Below are 20064 nucleotides of genomic sequence, written 5' to 3'. Positions count from 1 at the left end.
ATAAATCATTCCTTGCTAATCCACAAATATGGGATTAAGGGTGCAGTACTTCAATGGCTTACTTCTTACTTATCTAATAGAAAACAAAGAACAAACATCTCTTCAAATGGTGTAAACTACCATTCAGACTGGAAAACAATAACACAGGGTGTCCAGTAAGGTTCGATCCTCGGTCCAATTCTCTTTCTATAGTATGTCAACGACTTACCATTTGACATAAATTCACCATCCGCTCTGTTTGCTGATGACACTTGATAGAAAGCGAAGAAAGAAAAATGATTCCTGATAGAGTCACTGGTACATTAGACAGGCTAGAGTCATGGTTCCAGTTAAACGGTTTGAAGCTTACCATATCAAAAACAAACTTGATTCAATTCAGAACCAAACATTCAAAAGACCAGGAAATTAGTATTAATTATAAAAGTGAAGAATTAACAGAAGTGTGTTCTACCAAATTTTTAGGTCTACACCTCGATAAGAATTTAAACTGGAACACACATATTGAGTACCTGTGCAGCAAACTGGATAGCGTTGCATATGCCAAGCATATATTATCAAATGCTACTAACATGTCCACTCGCAAAGTAGCATATTTAAGTTACTTTGAATCAGTGATAAGATATGGCATTATTTTCTGGGGGGAGCTCCAGTAATACATCTCATGTACTGAAGCTCCAAAAGAAAATTATCAGAAATATGTGCACTGCACAGCAAAGAGAATCATGTCGTGCATTATTACAGAAACTAAAAATTTTGACTATCCCCTCCCGATACATATACGAGCTAATGATATTTTTACACAACAAACCGAAATTGTTCATTAAAAACCGATTTGGTCATCCATACAGTGCAAGGAATAAAGATAATTTTGTGCTTCCTGGTTCAAATGGCACTGAGCACAATGAGACTTAACTTCTAAGGTCATCAGTCCCCTAGAACTTAGAACTACTTAAACCTAACTAACCTAAGGACATCACACACATCCATGCCCGAGGCAGGATTCGAACCTGCGACCGCAGCGGTCGTGCTGTTCCAGACTGTAGCACCTAGAACTGCTCGGCCACCCCGACCGGATGTCCGGCTATGCTTCCTGCCCATAGATTGAAATTATATGCTCAGACCCCACAATATATGGGGATGAAAGTCTACAACAAACTGAAAGGCAAAAACATTCTAACATGGATCTAGTGAAACTAAAAAAGAAATTAAATGACATTCTTATACACAAATGTTATTACTCATTAGAAGAGTTCATGAAAGTTGAACTCCTAATTTGAGCAGAATCCAACTGCAAATTAGCATTATATTGTTTAAAAAAAAGGCAAATTGTCCATTATCAAGAAAGATATTTACATATGTTAGAAAATAAGAAAATATAGATACTAATTAATAGAGGGAAACATTCCACGTGGGAAAAATATATCTAAAAACAAAGAAGATGTGACTTACCAAACGAAAGTGCTGGAATGTCGATAGACACACAAACAAACACAAACATACCACACAAAATTCAAGCTTTCGCAACAAACTGTTGCCTCATCGGGAAAGAGGGAAGGAGAGGGAAAGACGAAAGGATGTGGGTTTTAAGGGAGAGGGTAAGGAGTCATTCCAATCCCGGGAGCGGAAAGACTTACCTTAGGGGGAAAAAAGGACGGGTATACACTCGCACACACACACACACACACATATCCATCCACACATATACAGACACAAGCAGACATATTTAAAGACATGTCTGCTTGTGTCTGTATATATGTGTGTGTGTGTGTGTGTGTGTGTGTGTGTGTGTGTGTGTGTGTGTGTGTGTGTGTGTGTGCGCGCGAGTGTATACCCGTCCTTTTTTCCCCCTAAGGTAAGTCTTTCCGCTCCCGGGATTGGAATGACTCCTTACCCTCTCCCTTAAAACCCACATCCTTTCGTCTTTCCCTCTCCTTCCCTCTTTCCTGGTGAGGCAACAGTTTGTTGCGAAAGCTTGAATTTTGTGTGTATGTTTGTGTTTGTTTGTGTGTCTATCGACGTGCCAGCGCTTTCGTTTGGTAAGTCACATCTTCTTTGTTTTTAGATATAAAATATAGATACTGATATATAGACTAAATATAGTTTTAAAAATTAATATTAGATTCTAGTTTGTAATTTTTGACGTGTTTCCTGTACCATAATCACAATGTTATGAGGCTAATAAATCACAATTCACAAGTAGCATGGAGAACTGCATCAAACCAGTCTCTGGACTGAAGACCACAACAACAGAGACAAAACTTTTTGATTATGTCACCACAGGTATAGTATGCATTAGATTAATTTTCTCTGCCACAGTCTCACGTAAATACCTCCTTACTTACCAGCCTCAGCTCTACCTTCACACACACCAAGTGTAAAAATGTATTTGGATACCTATGGCTTTGGAGCTTGTTTCTGTGTCAACAAAAAAATATGCTGCAGATTGAATGCTGTAGTATTTTTGTTACACACGAAGAATACGAAATAAACAAAAATGAAATATAGTTAAATACAATTAAACTTTATGCAGTCATCCATTTTAGAAGTGCAGCAACTATTTGGACACTTAGGATTTCATTATTATTTTTTTTTTATTTAAATAATACTGAAGACAGTTTCTCATGCTAACAACAATTGAATTTATCTTGAAACTTGAAGAAAGTGTGTTGACATGAAGAATTGGTGTTCATGACTTACAGTTACTGTAGAGTGTATGGAGTTGGTTTGTATTTGTCACATTACAAAATAAATTAAAATCCAACAACAAAGAAATAGAAGCAACATTTGAAAGTATTTGCTCAGGATTCAGGCCCAAAGGTGGGCTTAAAACTAATAACTGAATATTTCTGCTGACCACCAGAGTCATTCCCATATGTAAATAAAAACTTATGAGAAAACCTCAACTTGTTAATATGTATGTGCCCCATCATACTGTCATCATCGGGGAAAAATTTAATCACCCATCAATCAATTATAATCATGGTTTTGTAAGAGGTGGACATGAGAAGACATTCTGAGGAACATTACAAAAACCCTTCTTTGAAACCTATGTAGAACAAATAGTTCAGGAGCTCACTTGCAATGAAAACGTATTATACCAAATGACAACAAAAAGACCAGACACTTTTGACGAAGTCCATATCAAAGCTCTCATAAGAGTCCATGAATCATTTGTAGCAAAAATGATCACTAAAGTGCAAAGGGCAGATAAAACAATTAAGGAGACTTACATACTTAACAATCACTTTTGAACGCCAGACATACCAACAATTAAAGGGAACAGCAGTGGGTACCAGGATGGCCCCCTCGTACGCCAACCTATTCATGGGTCGTTTAGAGGAAGCCTTCTTGGTTACCCAGGCCTGCCAACCCAAAGTTTGGTACAGATTTATTGATGACATCTTCATGATCTGGACTCACAGTGAAGAAGAACTCCAGAATTTCCTCTCCAACCTCAACTCCTTTGGTTCCATCAGATTCACCTGGTCCTACTCCAAATCCCACGCCACTTTCCTTAACGTTGACCCCCACCTGTCCAATGGCCAGCTTCACACGTCCGTCCACATCAAACCCACCAACAAGCAACAGTACCTCCATTATGACAGCTGCCACCCATTCCACATCAAACGGTCCCTTCCCTACAGCCTAGGTCTTAATGGCAAACGAATCTGCTCCAGTCCGGAATCCCTGAACCATTACACCAACACCCTGACAACAGCTTTCGCATCCCGCAACTACCCTCTCGACCTGGTACAGAAGCAAATAACCAGAGCCACTTCCTCATCCCCTCAAACCCAGAACCTCCCACAGAAGGACCACAAAAGTGCCCCACTTGTGACAGGATACTTTCCGGGACTGGACCAGACTCTGAATGTGGCTCTCCAGCAGGGATATGACTTCCTCAAATCCTGCCCTGAAATGAGATCCATCCTTCATGAAATCCTCCCCACTCCACCAAGAGTGTCTTTCCGCCGTCCACCTAATTTTCGTAACCTGTTAGTTCATCCCTATGAAATCCCCAAACCACCTTCCCTACCCTCTGGCTCCTACCCTTGTAACCGCCCCCGGTGTAAAACCTGTCCCACGCACCCTCCCACCACCACCTACTCCAGTCCTGTGACCCGGAAGGTGTACACGATCAAAGGCAGAGCCACGTGTGAAAGCACCCACGTGATTTACCAACTGACCTGCCTACACTGTGACACATTCTATGTGGGAATGACCAGCAACAAACTGTCCATTCACATGAATGGACACAGGCAGACAGTGTTTGTTGGTAATGAAGATCACCCTGTGGCTAAACATGCCTTGGTGCACAGCCAGCACATCTTGGCACAGTGTTACACCGTCTGGGTTATCTGGATACTTCCCACTAACACCAACTTGTCAGAACTCCGGAGATGGGAACTTGCCCTTCAGCATATCCTCTCTTCTCGCTATCCGCCAGGCCTCAATCTCCGCTAATTTCTAATTTCAATTTGCGCCGCTCATACCTCACCTGTCTTTCAACAACATCTCTGCCTCTGTACTTCCGCTTCGGCTGACATCTCTGCCCAAACTCCTTGCCTTTACAAATGTCTGCTTGTGTCTGTGTATATGCGGATGGATATGTGTGTGTGTGCACGAGTGTATACCTGTCCTTTTTTCCCCCTAAGGTAAGTCTTTCCGCTCCCGGGATTGGGATGACTCCTTACCCTCTCCCTTAAAACCCACATCCTTTCGTCTTTCCCTCTCCTTCCCTCTTTCCTGACGAAGCAACCGTTGGTTGCGAAAGCTAGAATTTCGTGTGTATGTTTGTGTTTGTTTTTGTGTCTATCGACTTGCCAGCGCTTTCGTTATGTTCATGGTCTTTCAACTGGTCTTCTTCCAGATTCTCTCCATTCTCGAGCTCTTCTTGGTAGTCTTTCTTTTCCAATCCTTTTAACATAACCCAACCATTTCGTTTCAGCCTTTCTTTCTGCATTGTTTATTCTAGGGAACTGATCTGAACCATGTTCTTAATTTCATTTCTTATCCTGTCCATTCTTTAATCTTACCCAGGATCCCTCATGGAAACTGTACCTCTGTTGTTTGTATTCTTCTCAGACTTTTCTTGGTCCAGGTCCAACATTCTCATCCATAGGTCAAAACTGGTATTTATACACCACAGTCTTTTCTTTGTCAGGAATTTTCCAGTTCTTAACTCTGTGCAATATACAGTAATAAAATTTTGAGCAATTTTCCGTCCTCTCTGAAGTTTCTTCCTCTGATGTTTTCTTTCGTGGTTAACTTATTCCCTAGATAGTTGAAAACATCAAATTCTTTAATAATTTTTCCAATAGAACTTAAACCTTCACTTTTTTCGCTTTCCCTGCCGTAATGCATACCCCTAGCAAAAGACGTGATATGTTAGACACGCTATTATTAGTAACCTTTGACTACTGACATGCTGTTTATGAGGCACATGCTGTTTATGAGGCACTGGCTAACAGAACTGATATTTAATATGTGGCTTCACAAGCTAATCACTTAAATTATGTTTGCAGAAGCTACAGCCTGAGGGAAGTGGAACAGTGATGAAGATGCTGGAATTTTTCAGACGACTGGGTCTCAAATACTCATCCAATCATTAGTTTTGTGATTTCCTTAACTTACAGCAGTTGTATGCTGAAACGGTCCATTCATCATGGCCACATGCAATTCTCTTTTTAAAATCTCATCGCCAATGTTCTAGGCATACAGGCCATATTGCAAAACTGACTTGTTTTAGTGTTCATCAACTCCCCTCTCACCAGATACCCACTAGCATTATTTCTTCAGTGCAGGAAATGAGTTTAAAGATAAGTTCATCAAAAGCTTTTAATATTTGCTGACAAGTGAGACGTTATCCAATAAGGGAGCAAAATCATTACACTGGCCAAGATCCAACATTGGATTGGAAAGGCTTGGGTAAGCCAATGAAAATGAAATACTGTAAAGATTCTGGAAAAAAATGTAGGCAGCCAATTTTTGTTAGTTGGTGCACCATTCATGCAACTACCAAAGTTCGGCAATGAAAACTTGCTGGGGCAGTTATGTTTATTGATACCATGTTTAATACCACGGATGAAAAGTAGCACTTACTGCTGTAGAAAGTGTAACAGCTGCTGGAGCACACCTGATTTGCATATGGAGTACTGTTAGAATTAAGTGCTCAACAATCAGATGCTTCTGCAATGCTCACTAATGAGAGTATTAGATTACAGTGCATGTTAATCCCAATAACTTATGTTCTACATTCTATTGTAGCCATTTCAGAAGAGGGCTTAACTAAAAATAAAAGAACAAGTTAATACAAGCAGATTCCATGTCACGTCACATTGAATCAACATGTAAACTATAGTCCGATAGATGCATATGCAAGAGGGAGAGATTCTAAACAGACACCATCAATAGTTATCCAGTGGGCATAGCACAACCTTGTCTCTTCTTGCCGCCATTACTATTCATATTTCAGAATCTTAGTGTTCACAGATCATCCTTTAAGGAATGTGATACAGGCCTAACACCCCATATTGTGTAACTTTTTATATTCAGACATTTCAAGCACTCAAATGCTTTTTTTCCATTTGTATGTCGATAGCTTTTCAACGCAAATTCTTCAAATGTGATCCATTGTTTCACTACTGAAATTCATGGAAAAAACTTACTATTGCAGCTTTTTTTGCAATTTCTATATGTAGCAGAGGTCCCATAGTCTCTTTTAATCTCTGCCTCTGAGCATCTATTTACTATCATCATAAATGAAGTGCCTCACCTCTAATCTTTAAGATGTTTATGCCCTTTTAATCACTGTCACAGATCACAGTTCATAACTACATATTTTATGGCTAAGATGATGAAGATGAGAAAAAGTTATACAAATATCATGTATGTGAGATGGCTTTCCATAAGCAATGAGGGTCATGTATTATCCTTTAGCATTCTATATAATGCTGGATCATTCCTCTCGCTATTTTAATCCCTTTGTTTCCACGGTCCTATATGCTTCACTGGACCCAACATGCTTACTGAAATGCAGGTTGCGAAGCTCCAACTTAATCAGGTAGTCTCTATACAATGTAGCATTTTTTTAGTTGTGCTGCTTGACATGAAGTGTTTCGATCAGTGTGTCTCATATTAGTTATTCTACTGACTACAGATGTCTTGTGATACTTTACAGAAAAACTTACTCCAAAGTATTATAAACTTGTTACAAAGTATTAGTTGGTTCCTATAGCTCCTAATTGGTTTTCTAAAGCATTATTCATTAACTGAGTTCACAGTTTAGTCACACATCCTGTGAGACAATTCTTTTATTGTGGGTTGAGAACAATTTCATTCTTATAAATAGTTGTGGAATGCGAGTTGACTTAGCCATAATGCAATATGCCTGAGAAAGCCGAATAGATGTGGTGTGTGGTATATGTCTCAGAACTTGATGCTGACAAGCGCTTCAACTAAAACCTCATTCTGCTCATTGGCAACCAGTTTACCTCAAAGCTAAGGTTCATATAGACCTCACAAATTGTGTTAATTAGTCAACATTGTCCATTTTTGTAACCAAGCTTAACACTGGGTTACTATAACATACACCCAAATAGCACTGACCAACACACACATTAAAAACACAGAGTTCTTGGAACCTAAACCGTTACACTCTTGGGCAAATTCCGTCAAATGATCATAAGGTAACATCACCCAGAGGCCAGTTGTAGCTTGCACAATACTACAAGGGTGGTACCATTCCACACATACCATATGTTGTGAAAGAGTTTACTGCCATCAGGAAAAATAACATGCCCCATTAAGCATATAACTGATACCACTGTAAATAATGATAACTTGTTAAAAATCAACCAATATATCACAACAATACATTTTCCACAAAAAGGTGACATGACTTATAATAACTGGTCTGTTTCTCTATGAAATAATTATGTTTCCAACATTCCAGATATATTTGAATCCATATCTATCTAATTACATTCTGCAATGTTCAGAAAGGTTCTTGCCGAAATTTCTGGGTTCCAGCCCTACACAAGTCAAGCACCGGATTTTTTTTCTCTCTTTCCTGTCATTTCTCCTTGCAACGACCATAGTCAAATCTCCTTCCCAGATTTATAAGCCAATGTCCTCCACATTTATCTTAATTAAAATTGACAACACCACTGTTAATGCTTCAGTTAATGCTTCTCAAACACTAGAAAAAGTTTTGGCTGTCACAGTCGCTGACTCACCTTTTTTTAGTACTACACAATTTTGCTACCTGCTTTCCCTCTTACTGGACATAATAAATGCATTCACAAATGTCCTTCAATCAACCTGTAAATAATATCCACATTCTCTGTGTGTATAATATTGCACTGTGTGTATAATATTAACACTAATACCCCTGGATGTTATACACCCATTTACCTTTTTAAATTTAGCTTCCTTCGCTGTGGTTTGTGAAAAGTGTGTCCATTCAGTAGAACTGAACACAGGCGGATTATGGTGCTCCAAGTATCATGAAACTGAATACAACAAAATACTTTTCAGCATTTCAGTAACATTCTTATCAAGCACTATGATCTAATAAAGGACATTCATTATTTGGCACTGTGCTATTACTGATAGAAATACTTTAATAGTTAGTGAACACAATCCACATTATACTCTTGAACAACACCAGCATGCACACACACATACATAAGCTGATGTGAATTTTATCAGTTGGGCTTCAAAAACAACTCCTGATGCTTCTGCACGCGCACACTACTTCCATAACACACTTGGTTTCACCCATCGACTTGAAGATTATCTTCTTGTCTTCATTTAACCCTCTCCTCCTTCAATTTCTTTTCTCTTCATTATCCACTACAGTTACTGACATGTTTCCATTCACTGGTCTGGTCTCTATTGCTTGTGTGTGGACTACTTTACAGAAAATATTTATCCTCTGCCCAATTGTCTGTCCATTGGCATTATTAATTACTTACCAGCATCTCTGGTGAGTTACTTGTCCTTCGCCCACAGCCTCTAACTTCCCTACCTCCTTTGTGTTTGTCTTCACTTTTTCATACAGCAACATTGCTACTGTATTCTGCTGTGGGACAAGTAAACACATTTGAATATTTCATTGAAAATGTTCCCTTCCTTGTCCAACTACTGTTTGTACATTTTCTATCACAGTTAATCAATAAGGTTGACACACAGTTGCGTAGTAACCTCTACATTTACATTAATAATGAAAAGAAACATGTACAAAACTAAAGTGGAGTGAAAAATGTTGATTATGATCATCCATAGGTGTTATACAAATATCAATTAACATTTAATACACACTTTTTACATGATGTGAAGTAGTGTGTAGTCAACTATAGAAAAATGATTGTTATGACACAAGCAGTAATCTAATATTAAAATAAAAGTATAAAATTTACACATTACTATATGAAAATAGTTCACTCAGGTTTCACTTTATAGCATGGTACAAACACGGTTTACTCAAGATCATATCTGAAACAATTTCCTTTATTTTTCAAATACATTAACTTCACTCTGTCACAATGTTCAAATCATGTCGCAGAATTGTGCTATGACCTTCAAACAGGAAGTAACCTTTGATCTTATGCCCTTGAAGTATAAGTGGTAACCAGTGTCGATCATCAGCCCACATCTTATCAAATGGTATCTCGTCAATTGAATACCACTTTGGCAACATTTCTGTAAAATGATATTAACATACTTAAAAACTAACACACTGCACTTTTTAACAAAAAAAATGTTAACAGAACTATTACTATTTGCTTAGAATAAGGAGAAGACTAGGATTTAAACGTCTTCGATACATTAAAGGATCCTTCATGACACTAATTTTCTGCTCCCATTCCTTTGATAGTTAGTTGAAATAAGTCACTGTATTACTAGTTCATTAAGACAGCAAACTGTGTACAATGAGCAGAATACCATAACTATTCAAGTGAAAGATTAATAGAAAATAAGCTGCAATATAATGTGGAAATTTGTGCCCATTACTCCTTTACTGTTTACAAAATATTGTAATACACTGTCAAAATCGAGTGGCTTTTAAAAATTAAAGTGTCACTACTAAGCTAAGAACCTTATAAAGAAGATGAATATTCCAAAAAGCATTGCACTCAGTATCACATGAAAACACATACAAAAATATAATTGTAACGTGACAAGGCTGGAGAGAAAGCCTCATGCTGTCGTTAAGAGTTATTTGTTGAAGCTGGGGAAATCAGGAAAGGTTCCACTGCTGTGGTAAGGTCCAGAAACGCAAACAATAATAGACAGTCCAAACAAGTGCTGTGGAAAGACCAGAGCGTCAAAGGAGCATGACCATTAGTTTAAGCTGCTGAAGAATGCCAGGGATTGTTTCCTGTCAGGAAATGCACCCAGCACACAGAATCACTGCAGCAAAACTGTTCACTGTGCTATGTATAAAAGATTGAAGGCTGGGCAATGGTAATGGGTTCTGCCAAGGTCAGCTACAGACAAAGGAGGTAATGATTAACAGGAGTGAATATCTGGCTGCAAGCAATAAGCACCAAGAGGTAAATGCTGAGAGGGCTGCTAACTGCTACAATGGCCAAAGCTATGTTGTTTGGAAATATCATGGTGCTGAATATAATGAACACTCTAATTTTGGGAGATACTTGAAATGGAACTGGATAGATGCTCAAAGAAGAACATAAAAATGTTAGTAGGCGATTTTAACGCACAAATAGGAAGGGAGAAAAAATACCATGGAACAGTAGGCCTCTTCCCAGGTCACAAAAGAACTTCAAAAAATGGAGAAAGGCTTATAGAGGTATGTAGGCATTTCAACTTGAAAATAATGACAACACATTTCAAAAAGCTGAGCCGAAAAACTAAAACATGGAGATCACCAAATCCACTTCTCGGAGAATTCCAAACTGACCATGTGGCTATCTCACTTCATTGTCAAGAAGAAATTCAAAACACTAAAGTGCTGAAAAGCCTTGATGTTGATTCAGACCACTATTTGACTACGATTAAATTCAGACCACTCCCATTTCGAAAAGAGAAGAAAACCTTTTACAAAATTCCAAAATATAACACAGAAACGTTAAAAAATGAAGAAATTAAACAACGGTTTCAAAGAGCATTGCACAAAGATAGCGATGGCATATCCACAATAAATAAGGAAGCGGGATGGGAGGAGATCAAAAACGAAATAGTTGAAATAGCAAAAGAAAATTGTCTCGTGAAAAGAGTAAGAAGACATCCATGGTGGGACAATGAATGTGATGAGAACCTGGAGAAGAGACAGAAATTGTGGCAGAAATGGAACTCCACAAAAGATCCTCAAGATCTTGACAATTTTAAAATCCAGAGAAGAGAAACAGCTAAGCTTTTCCGTAATAAAAAAAGAAGACAATTTCAGGATAACCTAGAACAGATTGAGGAAGACTTTAAAAGAAATAATTCTAGAGATTTCTACAAAACTTTTAGAAAACAGCTAACCAAATACCAATCCCCAAATTTATGTTTTAAAGATGAAGAGAACAAGCTAGGTTTGACAAACAAGACTAATTGTGAAATATTAGCAAAATATTTCGAGAATCTACTAAATTGTGAACCACCCAAAGATAAAATGAGTTTTGAAAACCACCGAAATACTAATACCGAGTCAAAACCTCCAGACGCTGAAGAAATAAAACACATAATACACAGTCTAAAAAACAATAAAGCCCCAGGTGAAGACTCCATAGTACCAGAAATCCTAAAAATAATGGATACCAACCTCCCACAAGTTTTGGAACATATGTTTAAGAAGATCTGGGATGAAGAAAGAATTCCTGAAGACTGGCAGTGTGCCCTGATACACCCACTACACAAAAAGGGGGATAAGATGAATGTTAATAATTATAGAGGGATCTCGCTACTACCAGTAGGATACAAAATTTTGTCAAGGAAATTACTTCAAATCGTGGAGCCAGTTCTGGATAAAAAAATAGGTGAATATCAAGCAGGTTTTAGACAAGGTAGATCCTGTGTTGAACAAATATTTAACCTGAAAACACTAATTCGTTACAGAATCTCAAGAGGCCAGAGATTTGCAATAGTATTTGTAGATTTCAAAAAAGCATACGACTCGGTAGATAGAGAAACATTACTGAAAGTATTGGAAGAATTTGGGGTCGATACGAAAACAATTCAAATTATCAAACAGACGCTAACAAACAGTAAGGCCAAAGTTAAATTTATGGGCGAAATTTCAAGGAAGTTCGAAATTAAAACAGGTGTTAGACAAGGTGATGGTTTATCCCCAATCCTCTTCAACTGCGTACTGGAAAAGATATTGAGAATATGGAAAGAAGAACTCAAAGGCACCAAGAATGACATCAGAATTGGAACAAAAAAAGAAAAAATAGAAGTGGACTGTTTAGCTTTTGCAGACGATCTGGCAATAATTACAGAAAACGAAGAAATAGCTCAGAACTACCTGGAGAAACTACAAGAAGTTTCGGCCAGAGCTGGACTGCAGATTTCATTTGAAAAAACCGTGTATATGTCTAATCATAGAAATAACAAGAAAAATCTTATTACTAAATACGGCAATATTAAGAGAGTAGAAAAATTTAAGTATTTAGGTGAAATAATTCAAGTGAATGGTTTAGACAAGAGTGCAAACCAGGCGAGAGCAAGGAAAATGGAATTTGCTTTTCAAAAAACCAAAGACATATATAACAAAAAAAACATTTCGATTCAAGCTAAATTAAGACATTATAAAACTGTCATTAGACCAGAATGCCTGTATGCATCGGAGTGCCTAACTCTTAACAAAAAGGGGGAAATAGAAAACATGGAAAAGAAAGAAAGGAAAATTTTGAGAAAAATATTAGGACCGAGAAAGATTGGAGAAGAGTACAAGCTAAAGAGTAATAAGGAAATATACAAAACTATTGAGAAAGTGAGTGAGGCAATGCGTAAACGCAGACTAACGTTTTATGGTCACCTGTCGAGGATGGATGGAAACAGACTAACAAGAAAAGTGTTTGAACATAGTAACAGGAACGAAAAAACCAACAATCAATGGATACAGATGGTGAAAAAGGATTTGGCCTATTTTAATGTCACCCGTGAGTCAATCAGGGACAGGGAAAAGTTTAGACAAATAGTGAACGAAATTAAGCGTTTTCCAGAAGAAACGAAACTAAAGAATAATAACAGGAAATGGTCGGAAGAGCGGAGGAGGAACCACTCGAAAATGATGAGGAAATATTGGGAAGAGAGAAAAAAAGATCAAAAAGCCGGGCAAGTGAATTGTTGAACGTGGTCCAAAGATGGCCGAAATCGAAAGAAGAAGAAGAACACTCTAATAACTTCCAATGGGATGAGGAATATTTGCAGTAAGCTTAAGGGTTATATGTGAGTACAGGAAATGCAATCTTACATACACATGCACCAACTGTAATTACAAGCATAACCCAGACTCTACAGTGTAAATGTTAATACACTATAAATCGCAAACAAGGCTGTCTTACACTGTAGATACAATACTGGATATAGTCTGTCTGTGAACTAAAGAGCAAGCAGCAGAGGCCTTTTCATAGGAAGAACCCTGCCAATGACCTACAGGGGCACCCAAAATCAGTTGCCTGTTGCCTGTCTAGCAAAGTAGATCGGCATGTAGTGATACACATTGTTTCTGTTTGTGGGATCTTAGTTGTCAGTGTCAGTCAGTTAACTTTGTATATTAACTGTTATACTTCGGTATCCGGAAGAGATAGGTTATCGCCATGCATTGCAAAAAAAAAAAATTGTATAATATGAAGGAGAGGCGGTACCTATGGAGTAATGAGCATTCGATCGTCTATAATGTTATTACAGCATGTGTTATGAAGGTGACACAAAAGAACTGTTGGCTAATACACTCCTGGAAATTGAAATAAGAACACCGTGAATTCATTGTCCCAGGAAGGGGAAACTTTATTGACACATTCCTGGGGTCAGATACATCACATGATCACACTGACAGAACCACAGGCACATAGACACAGGCAACAGAGCATGCACAATGTCGGCACTAGTACAGTGTATATCCACCTTTCGCAGCAATGCAGGCTGCTATTCTCCCATGGAGACGATCGTAGAGATGCTGGATGTAGTCCTGTGGAACGGCTTGCCATGCCATTTCCACCTGGCGCCTCAGTTGGACCAGCGTTCGTGCTGGACGTGCAGACCGCGTGAGACGACGCTTCATCCAGTCCCAAACATGCTCAATGGGGGACAGATCCGGAGATCTTGCTGGCCAGGGTAGTTGACTTACACCTTCTAGAGCACGTTGGGTGGCACGGGATACATGCGGACGTGCATTGTCCTGTTGGAACAGCAAGTTCCCTTGCCGGTCTAGGAATGGTAGAACGATGGGTTCGATGACGGTTTGGATGTACCGTGCACTATTCAGTGTCCCCTCGACGATCACCAGTGGTGTACGGCCAGTGTAGGAGATCGCTCCCCACACCATGATGCCGGGTGTTGGCCCTCTGTGCCTCGGTTGTATGCAGTCCTGATTGTGGCGCTCACCTGCACGGCGCCAAACACGCATACGACCATCATTGGCACCAAGGCAGAAGCGACTCTCATCGCTGAAGACGACACGTCTCCATTCATCCCTCCATTCACGCCTGTCGCGACACCACTGGAGGCGGGCTGCACGATGTTGGGGCGTGAGCGGAAGACGGCCTAACGGTGTGCGGGACCGTAGCCCAGCTTCATGGAGACGGTTGCGAATGCTCCTCGCCGATACCCCAGGAGCAACAGTGTCCCTAATTTGCTGGGAAGTGGCGGTGCGGTCCCCTACGGCACTGCGTAGGATCCTACGGTCTTGGCGTGCATCCGTGCATCACTGCGGTCCGGTCCCAGGTCGACGGGCACGTGCACCTTCCGCCGACCACTGGCGACAACATCGATGTACTGTGGAGACCTCACGCCCCACGTGTTGAGCAATTCGGCGGTACGTCCACCCGGCCTCCCGCATGCCCACTATACGCCCTCACTCAAAGTCCGTCAACTGCACATACGGTTCACGTCCACGCTGTCGCGGCATGCTACCAGTGTTAAAGACTGCGATGGAGCTCCGTATGCCACGGCAAACTGGCTGACACTGACGGCGGCGGTGCACAAATGCTGCGCAGCTAGCGCCATTCGACGGCCAACACCGCGGTTCCTGGTATGTCCGCTGTGCCGTGCGTGTGATCATTGCTTGTACAGCCCTCTCGCAGTGTCCGGAGCAAGTATGGTGGGTCTGACACACTGGTGTCAATGTGTTCTTTTTTCCATTTCCAGGAGTGTATTATCAGTCCAAATCCAAAGGCTGCAATTTATGCTAACGTCAGCCTCACCACAATAGAATGCATAAGGAAGGAACACGAAAATAGTAGAAGTAGTGATTCTTGTCATGAAAACTGGCAATAGGCAGGAGAACAGTGTGCTGACCATATCCAGTGATGCCTATCATCTGAGAATGGCACAGTGGTTGGCCGGTACCACTGGGCCTTCCGAGACCTGTTCAGATGGGAGAAAGAATAGTAGTTTGATGGCTCAGAATGTGACCTATCAACCAATCATTTCTTTTAAACAATGGAAAATCCAGGATGGAATGTATCAATATTATGAGAAGGAAAATTGCTACTCACCATATAGTGGAGATGCTGAGGCGCAGATAGGCACAACAAAAAGACTCACAATTATAGTTTTCTGCTGTTGAGGCCTTTGTCCACACGACTGCAGTCTCAGGCAACTGAAACCATACTTCGAGCACCAGCACCAGTGCATGACAGGAATGACGACTGGGTGGGGGTATGGAGAAGGCTGGAGCAGGGAGTAGGAGGGATAGTATGGTGGGGATGGCGGACAGTGAAGTGCTGCATGTTACACGGAGGGCAGGGGAGAGGTGGGGAGAGGGGGGGGGGGGGTGAGAAAGTAGTGGAAAAGGAGAGAAATAAAAAGACTGGGTGTGGTGGTGGAATGACAGTTACACACCTCCCCAATGCCCACGGTCCAGCCTGCAGCAGTTCACTGTCCACCACACTTACTATACAATCCCTCCCCCTCCCCACTCCAGCCTCCTCCTTACCTCCATCCAGTTGCCACTCCCATCATGCACTGGTGCTGCTGCTCGCAGTGTGTGCAGTCGTGTGTGTGAATTGCGTTTGCGCTTGTGTGTGTGTGTGGGGGGGGGGGGGGGGGGCGCATTTGCACGCACGCCGAATGCGCATGTGTGTCTGTCTATTGTTGACGGAGGCCTTAACAGGTGAAAGCTATAATTGTGAGTCTTTTTGTTGTGCCTATCTGCAACTCAGCATCTCCGACTCAGCATCTCCACTACATAGTGACTAGCAACTTTCCTTTTCATGATATTGTTACAATCCTTTCTTTTAGTTAAGTTGTGCTGTAAATTTCTTTTCTCTCTAATTCAAAATCAGTACCATCTCATCAGTTACAAGATCTATCCACCTGGTCTCCAGCATTCTTCTCTACCATCCCATTTCGAAATCATCCTTTCTCTTCTTGTGAAAATTACTGATCATTCATGTTTCACTACTGTACAAGGCTAAAGTTCCGACAAATAGCTTCAGAAAAGACTTCCTGAGAATTAAAGTCCTCGTTTTCAGAAATGCTTTCCTTGCTGTTGCCACTCTACATTTTATATCCTCTTTTCACTGCAACTATCATTAGTTATTTTACTGCCCAAATACAAACAGTCATCTAATAATTTTAAAGTCTCATTTCCTAAGCCAGTTCCCTCAATGTCGCATGATGTAATTCAACTACACACCTTTGCTTTTGCTGATGTTCATCTTACATATTCCTTCAAAGACATCGCGCCTTCCATTCAAATGCCATTTCAAGTCCCTTGCTGTCTTTGAGAACAATACAATACCATCAGCAAACCTAAAAGTTTTCATTTCTTCCTCCTGAACTTAATTGATCAATGTGTGTGTGACTGAAAATGCAGAAAATTGAGTTTTGTATTGTTATTCCCTTTCTGAATTTTTCCTAGGTTTCCTACACAGCCTGCTCAATGTACAAACCGAATAACATTGGGCACTCCCTTCTCCAAAATGGCTTCCCTCTCATGTCCTTCGACTCTTACAACTGCAGTCTAGTTTCTGTACAAGTTGTAGATAACCTTTCACCCCCCCCCCCCCCATTTTATTTATACCTGGTACCTTCAGAATTTCAATGAGTGTATTTCAGTCAATATTGTCAAAACCTTTCTTTAAAACACAAAAGCTACCTCCTAACTTAAGTCATAGGACCAGTAATGATTCGTGTGTTCCAACATTTCTCCAGAACCCAAACTGATCTTCCTCAAGGTTGGTTTCTATCATTTTTTCTATTCTTCAGTACATAACTGGTATCAGCACTCGCTTTCTTTGGAATTGGAATTTTTACATTCTCCTTTAAGTCTGAGGGTATTTCTCCTGTCTCATGCATCTTGACCACCAGTGGAATAGTTCCATCATGTCTTGCTCTCCCAAGGATATCAAAAATTCTGATAGAATATCATCTACTCTAAGGGCTTTGTTTCGGATTAGGTCTATCAGTGCTCCGTCAAATTCTTCTTGCCGTATCTTATCTTCATCTACTTCGTCTTCCCTTCCTTTAGTGTTGTCTTCTTATTCATTTCCCTTGTATAGCCCCTATATATGATGGTGACTTGATTTCCTGGAAAATTTCCATGAAAGAATGGAACATTTTCCTCGTTCTTTTACGGTTGGTAAGCTTGATTATTTCAAGGATCGTACAGAGAATTTCAACAATGCACAGTGAAAAGTTCTCTGTTGATCGCCATCTTAATTGGTCAATGTGTCTGTGACTGAAAATGCAGAAAATTTTTGAGTTTTGTGTTGTTATTAAACCATTTCATTCATAGTGTTGGACTGCCACATAAATCAAAATGGAATTGGAAGAAGTTCTGCAGACTCTGCACCATTACAGACTACCATTTACTTGGAATTAGTGAATTTAAACATGGTTGTACAAGCACCAGAGGCTAGGCAGACTCTAGCAATCCAGCTGAGGTCATAGCAAAGGAAACCACTGACAAAATCCATTATATAGTAATGCAAGACTGTTGATTGCTGAGTCTATAGGCATCTCAACTGAGCAAGTGCATTATATCCTTCAAAGAGAATTGGCTAGAAAGGAGATGCATGTGTAGTGATGTGGCAATTCCTCACAGCAAAATCTGGTAATGTTTAATCACAATCCACAAGATTTTTTGTGCTGATCTGTGACTGCTAATGAAACCTGGATCCATCATTACACACCAGAGTCAAAATAGCAGTCAAAACAATGGGCAAAGGTAGGTGAAAGTACACCAAAGAAAGCGAAGAGCATTTAGCCAGCTGGTGAGATGATGGCCAGGGATTTATGGGTTTCCCAAGGAATAATCCTCATATATAACTTGGAAAGAAACAAAACAATAACTGGACCCTATTATGCTTCACTGTTGGATCATCTGAAACTTGCGTTGGCAGAAAAAAGACAAAGGTTGGCATGCAGAAAAGAGCTCTTTCACCAGGATAATTCACCATCCCACACATCAGCAATAGCAATGGTGAAAGCGCACGAACAGAGCTTTGAACTGGTTCCTCATCTACACTATTCGTCAGACTTATCGTCAAGTTCTGTTTCATAACTTGAAACTTTAGCTTGCCAAGAAGAAATTTTGATCGGATGAGGAATTGATGGTTGCAGTCAATGAGTATTTTGCAGAGTCTGATAGAACCTATTTTTACAATGGGATGAAAAAACTGGAGGATCGCTGGACAAAGCGTATATCCCTCAAAGGAGACTATGTCGAGGCATAAGGTGAGTTGTTTACGATACAAATGTTTTTTCTTGCTTTGTTGTAAACTTATCACATCACTCTCATATGTTCATTCCACATTTCAGCTCTCCCTTGTTTGCTTAGTAGTGGTTTTCCATTTAAACTCTTGATATTCATAGAACTGCTTATCTTTTCTCCAAAGGCCTCTTTAATTTTCCCATTCATCTTCTTCTGTGTTCCTTTTTACCATTTCAATCATTGCGTAATGATCCCTTTGAACCTTCAACAACCTTTGGTACTTCCAATTTATTCAGGTCCAATTTCCTTAGCATCAAAATCTTAAACATGGCTGCAAAACAGCAACTGTGTAATTCAGAGAAGATTGAAAAATCAGTCAACCAGTTGCAAATAAAGGTTTATTATCCCTTGACCATGGTTTCGACATAAGTAAAAATATCTTCTTCAGAAGAAGTAGCTTTATTACATCACACGATGCAATATGCATCACAAGATAAAATATTTGCCAAGTTACTTGTACCTTATGTCAGAGACTAAGGCCAACTGGTACATGTATAACTTACGTAAATATTTTATCTTGTGATTTCGTACCTTGTAATCTGTAGTTTCTGACCAATAAATTATGGTCATAGTCCACATCTACCCCTGGAAATGTCTTACAGTTTGAAATCTGGTTCCTAAATATCTTTGTGTTTACATGTCTCTTCCATGTATACAGCCTTATTGTAGTGATTCGAGAATTTCTGTGTAAATTCTAGAACTACTCAGCCTTCCGCTGTCTCGAACACACAATATTCCAGATACAAGTGTCAGATGGTAAAATCCTACCTACTGTGCGTCACATGTTTGTGTGTCCAAGTTTAAAGTCAGTCGCGAGAAGAAAGTAGACATGGCGGCCGTATGGCACTGACAAGTACTTGTTGGGCAATCCATAGATGTTTTAAGAGGAAGGACCATGGAGTTTTTATGCAGCTCTGTGCCTATTGTTATGTGAAAGAAGAACAGTTGAAAAAATAATCTTGAAAACTCTTAATCCAGCCTTGTTAGAGGCAAGACCCTTTCTATGATTCATTTGAAGTAGAGTCATGGTTATTAAGCCATCTCTTTTATAAACGTAATTAAATTTGTTTCTGATGTTGGACGGAGCGAGTGACTTACCGGAAGTCATATATGTATGTGAAGAGTAAGAATTTTATTCTGTATGGAGTTCAAATATACCGTTGGTTAATGAA

General features: G+C 39.8%; 1 protein-coding gene across 2 annotated transcripts in view; it reads right to left on the bottom strand.

Annotated features, from left to right (window-relative positions):
- Positions 1-20064, bottom strand: part of LOC126457805 (oxidized purine nucleoside triphosphate hydrolase-like) — a 167269-nt gene that overhangs the window by 70346 nt on the left and 76859 nt on the right. Inside the window, exon 5 of one of the 2 annotated variants that reach the window (XM_050094416.1) lies at positions 9482-9705. The exons of the other annotated variant lie outside the window; for it this stretch is intronic. Within the exon in view, the coding sequence (XP_049950373.1) occupies positions 9536-9705 (170 nt within the window). The 3' untranslated portion in view covers positions 9482-9535. Of the gene's footprint in view, positions 1-9481; positions 9706-20064 lie in introns of those variants that run through there. 2 annotated transcript variants of the gene reach the window in all.

Source organism: Schistocerca serialis, chromosome 2, assembly GCF_023864345.2.
Source record: "Schistocerca serialis cubense isolate TAMUIC-IGC-003099 chromosome 2, iqSchSeri2.2, whole genome shotgun sequence".
Classification (NCBI taxonomy): domain Eukaryota; kingdom Metazoa; phylum Arthropoda; class Insecta; order Orthoptera; family Acrididae; genus Schistocerca; species Schistocerca serialis.
This window is presented reverse-complemented; position numbering and strand designations above follow the sequence as displayed.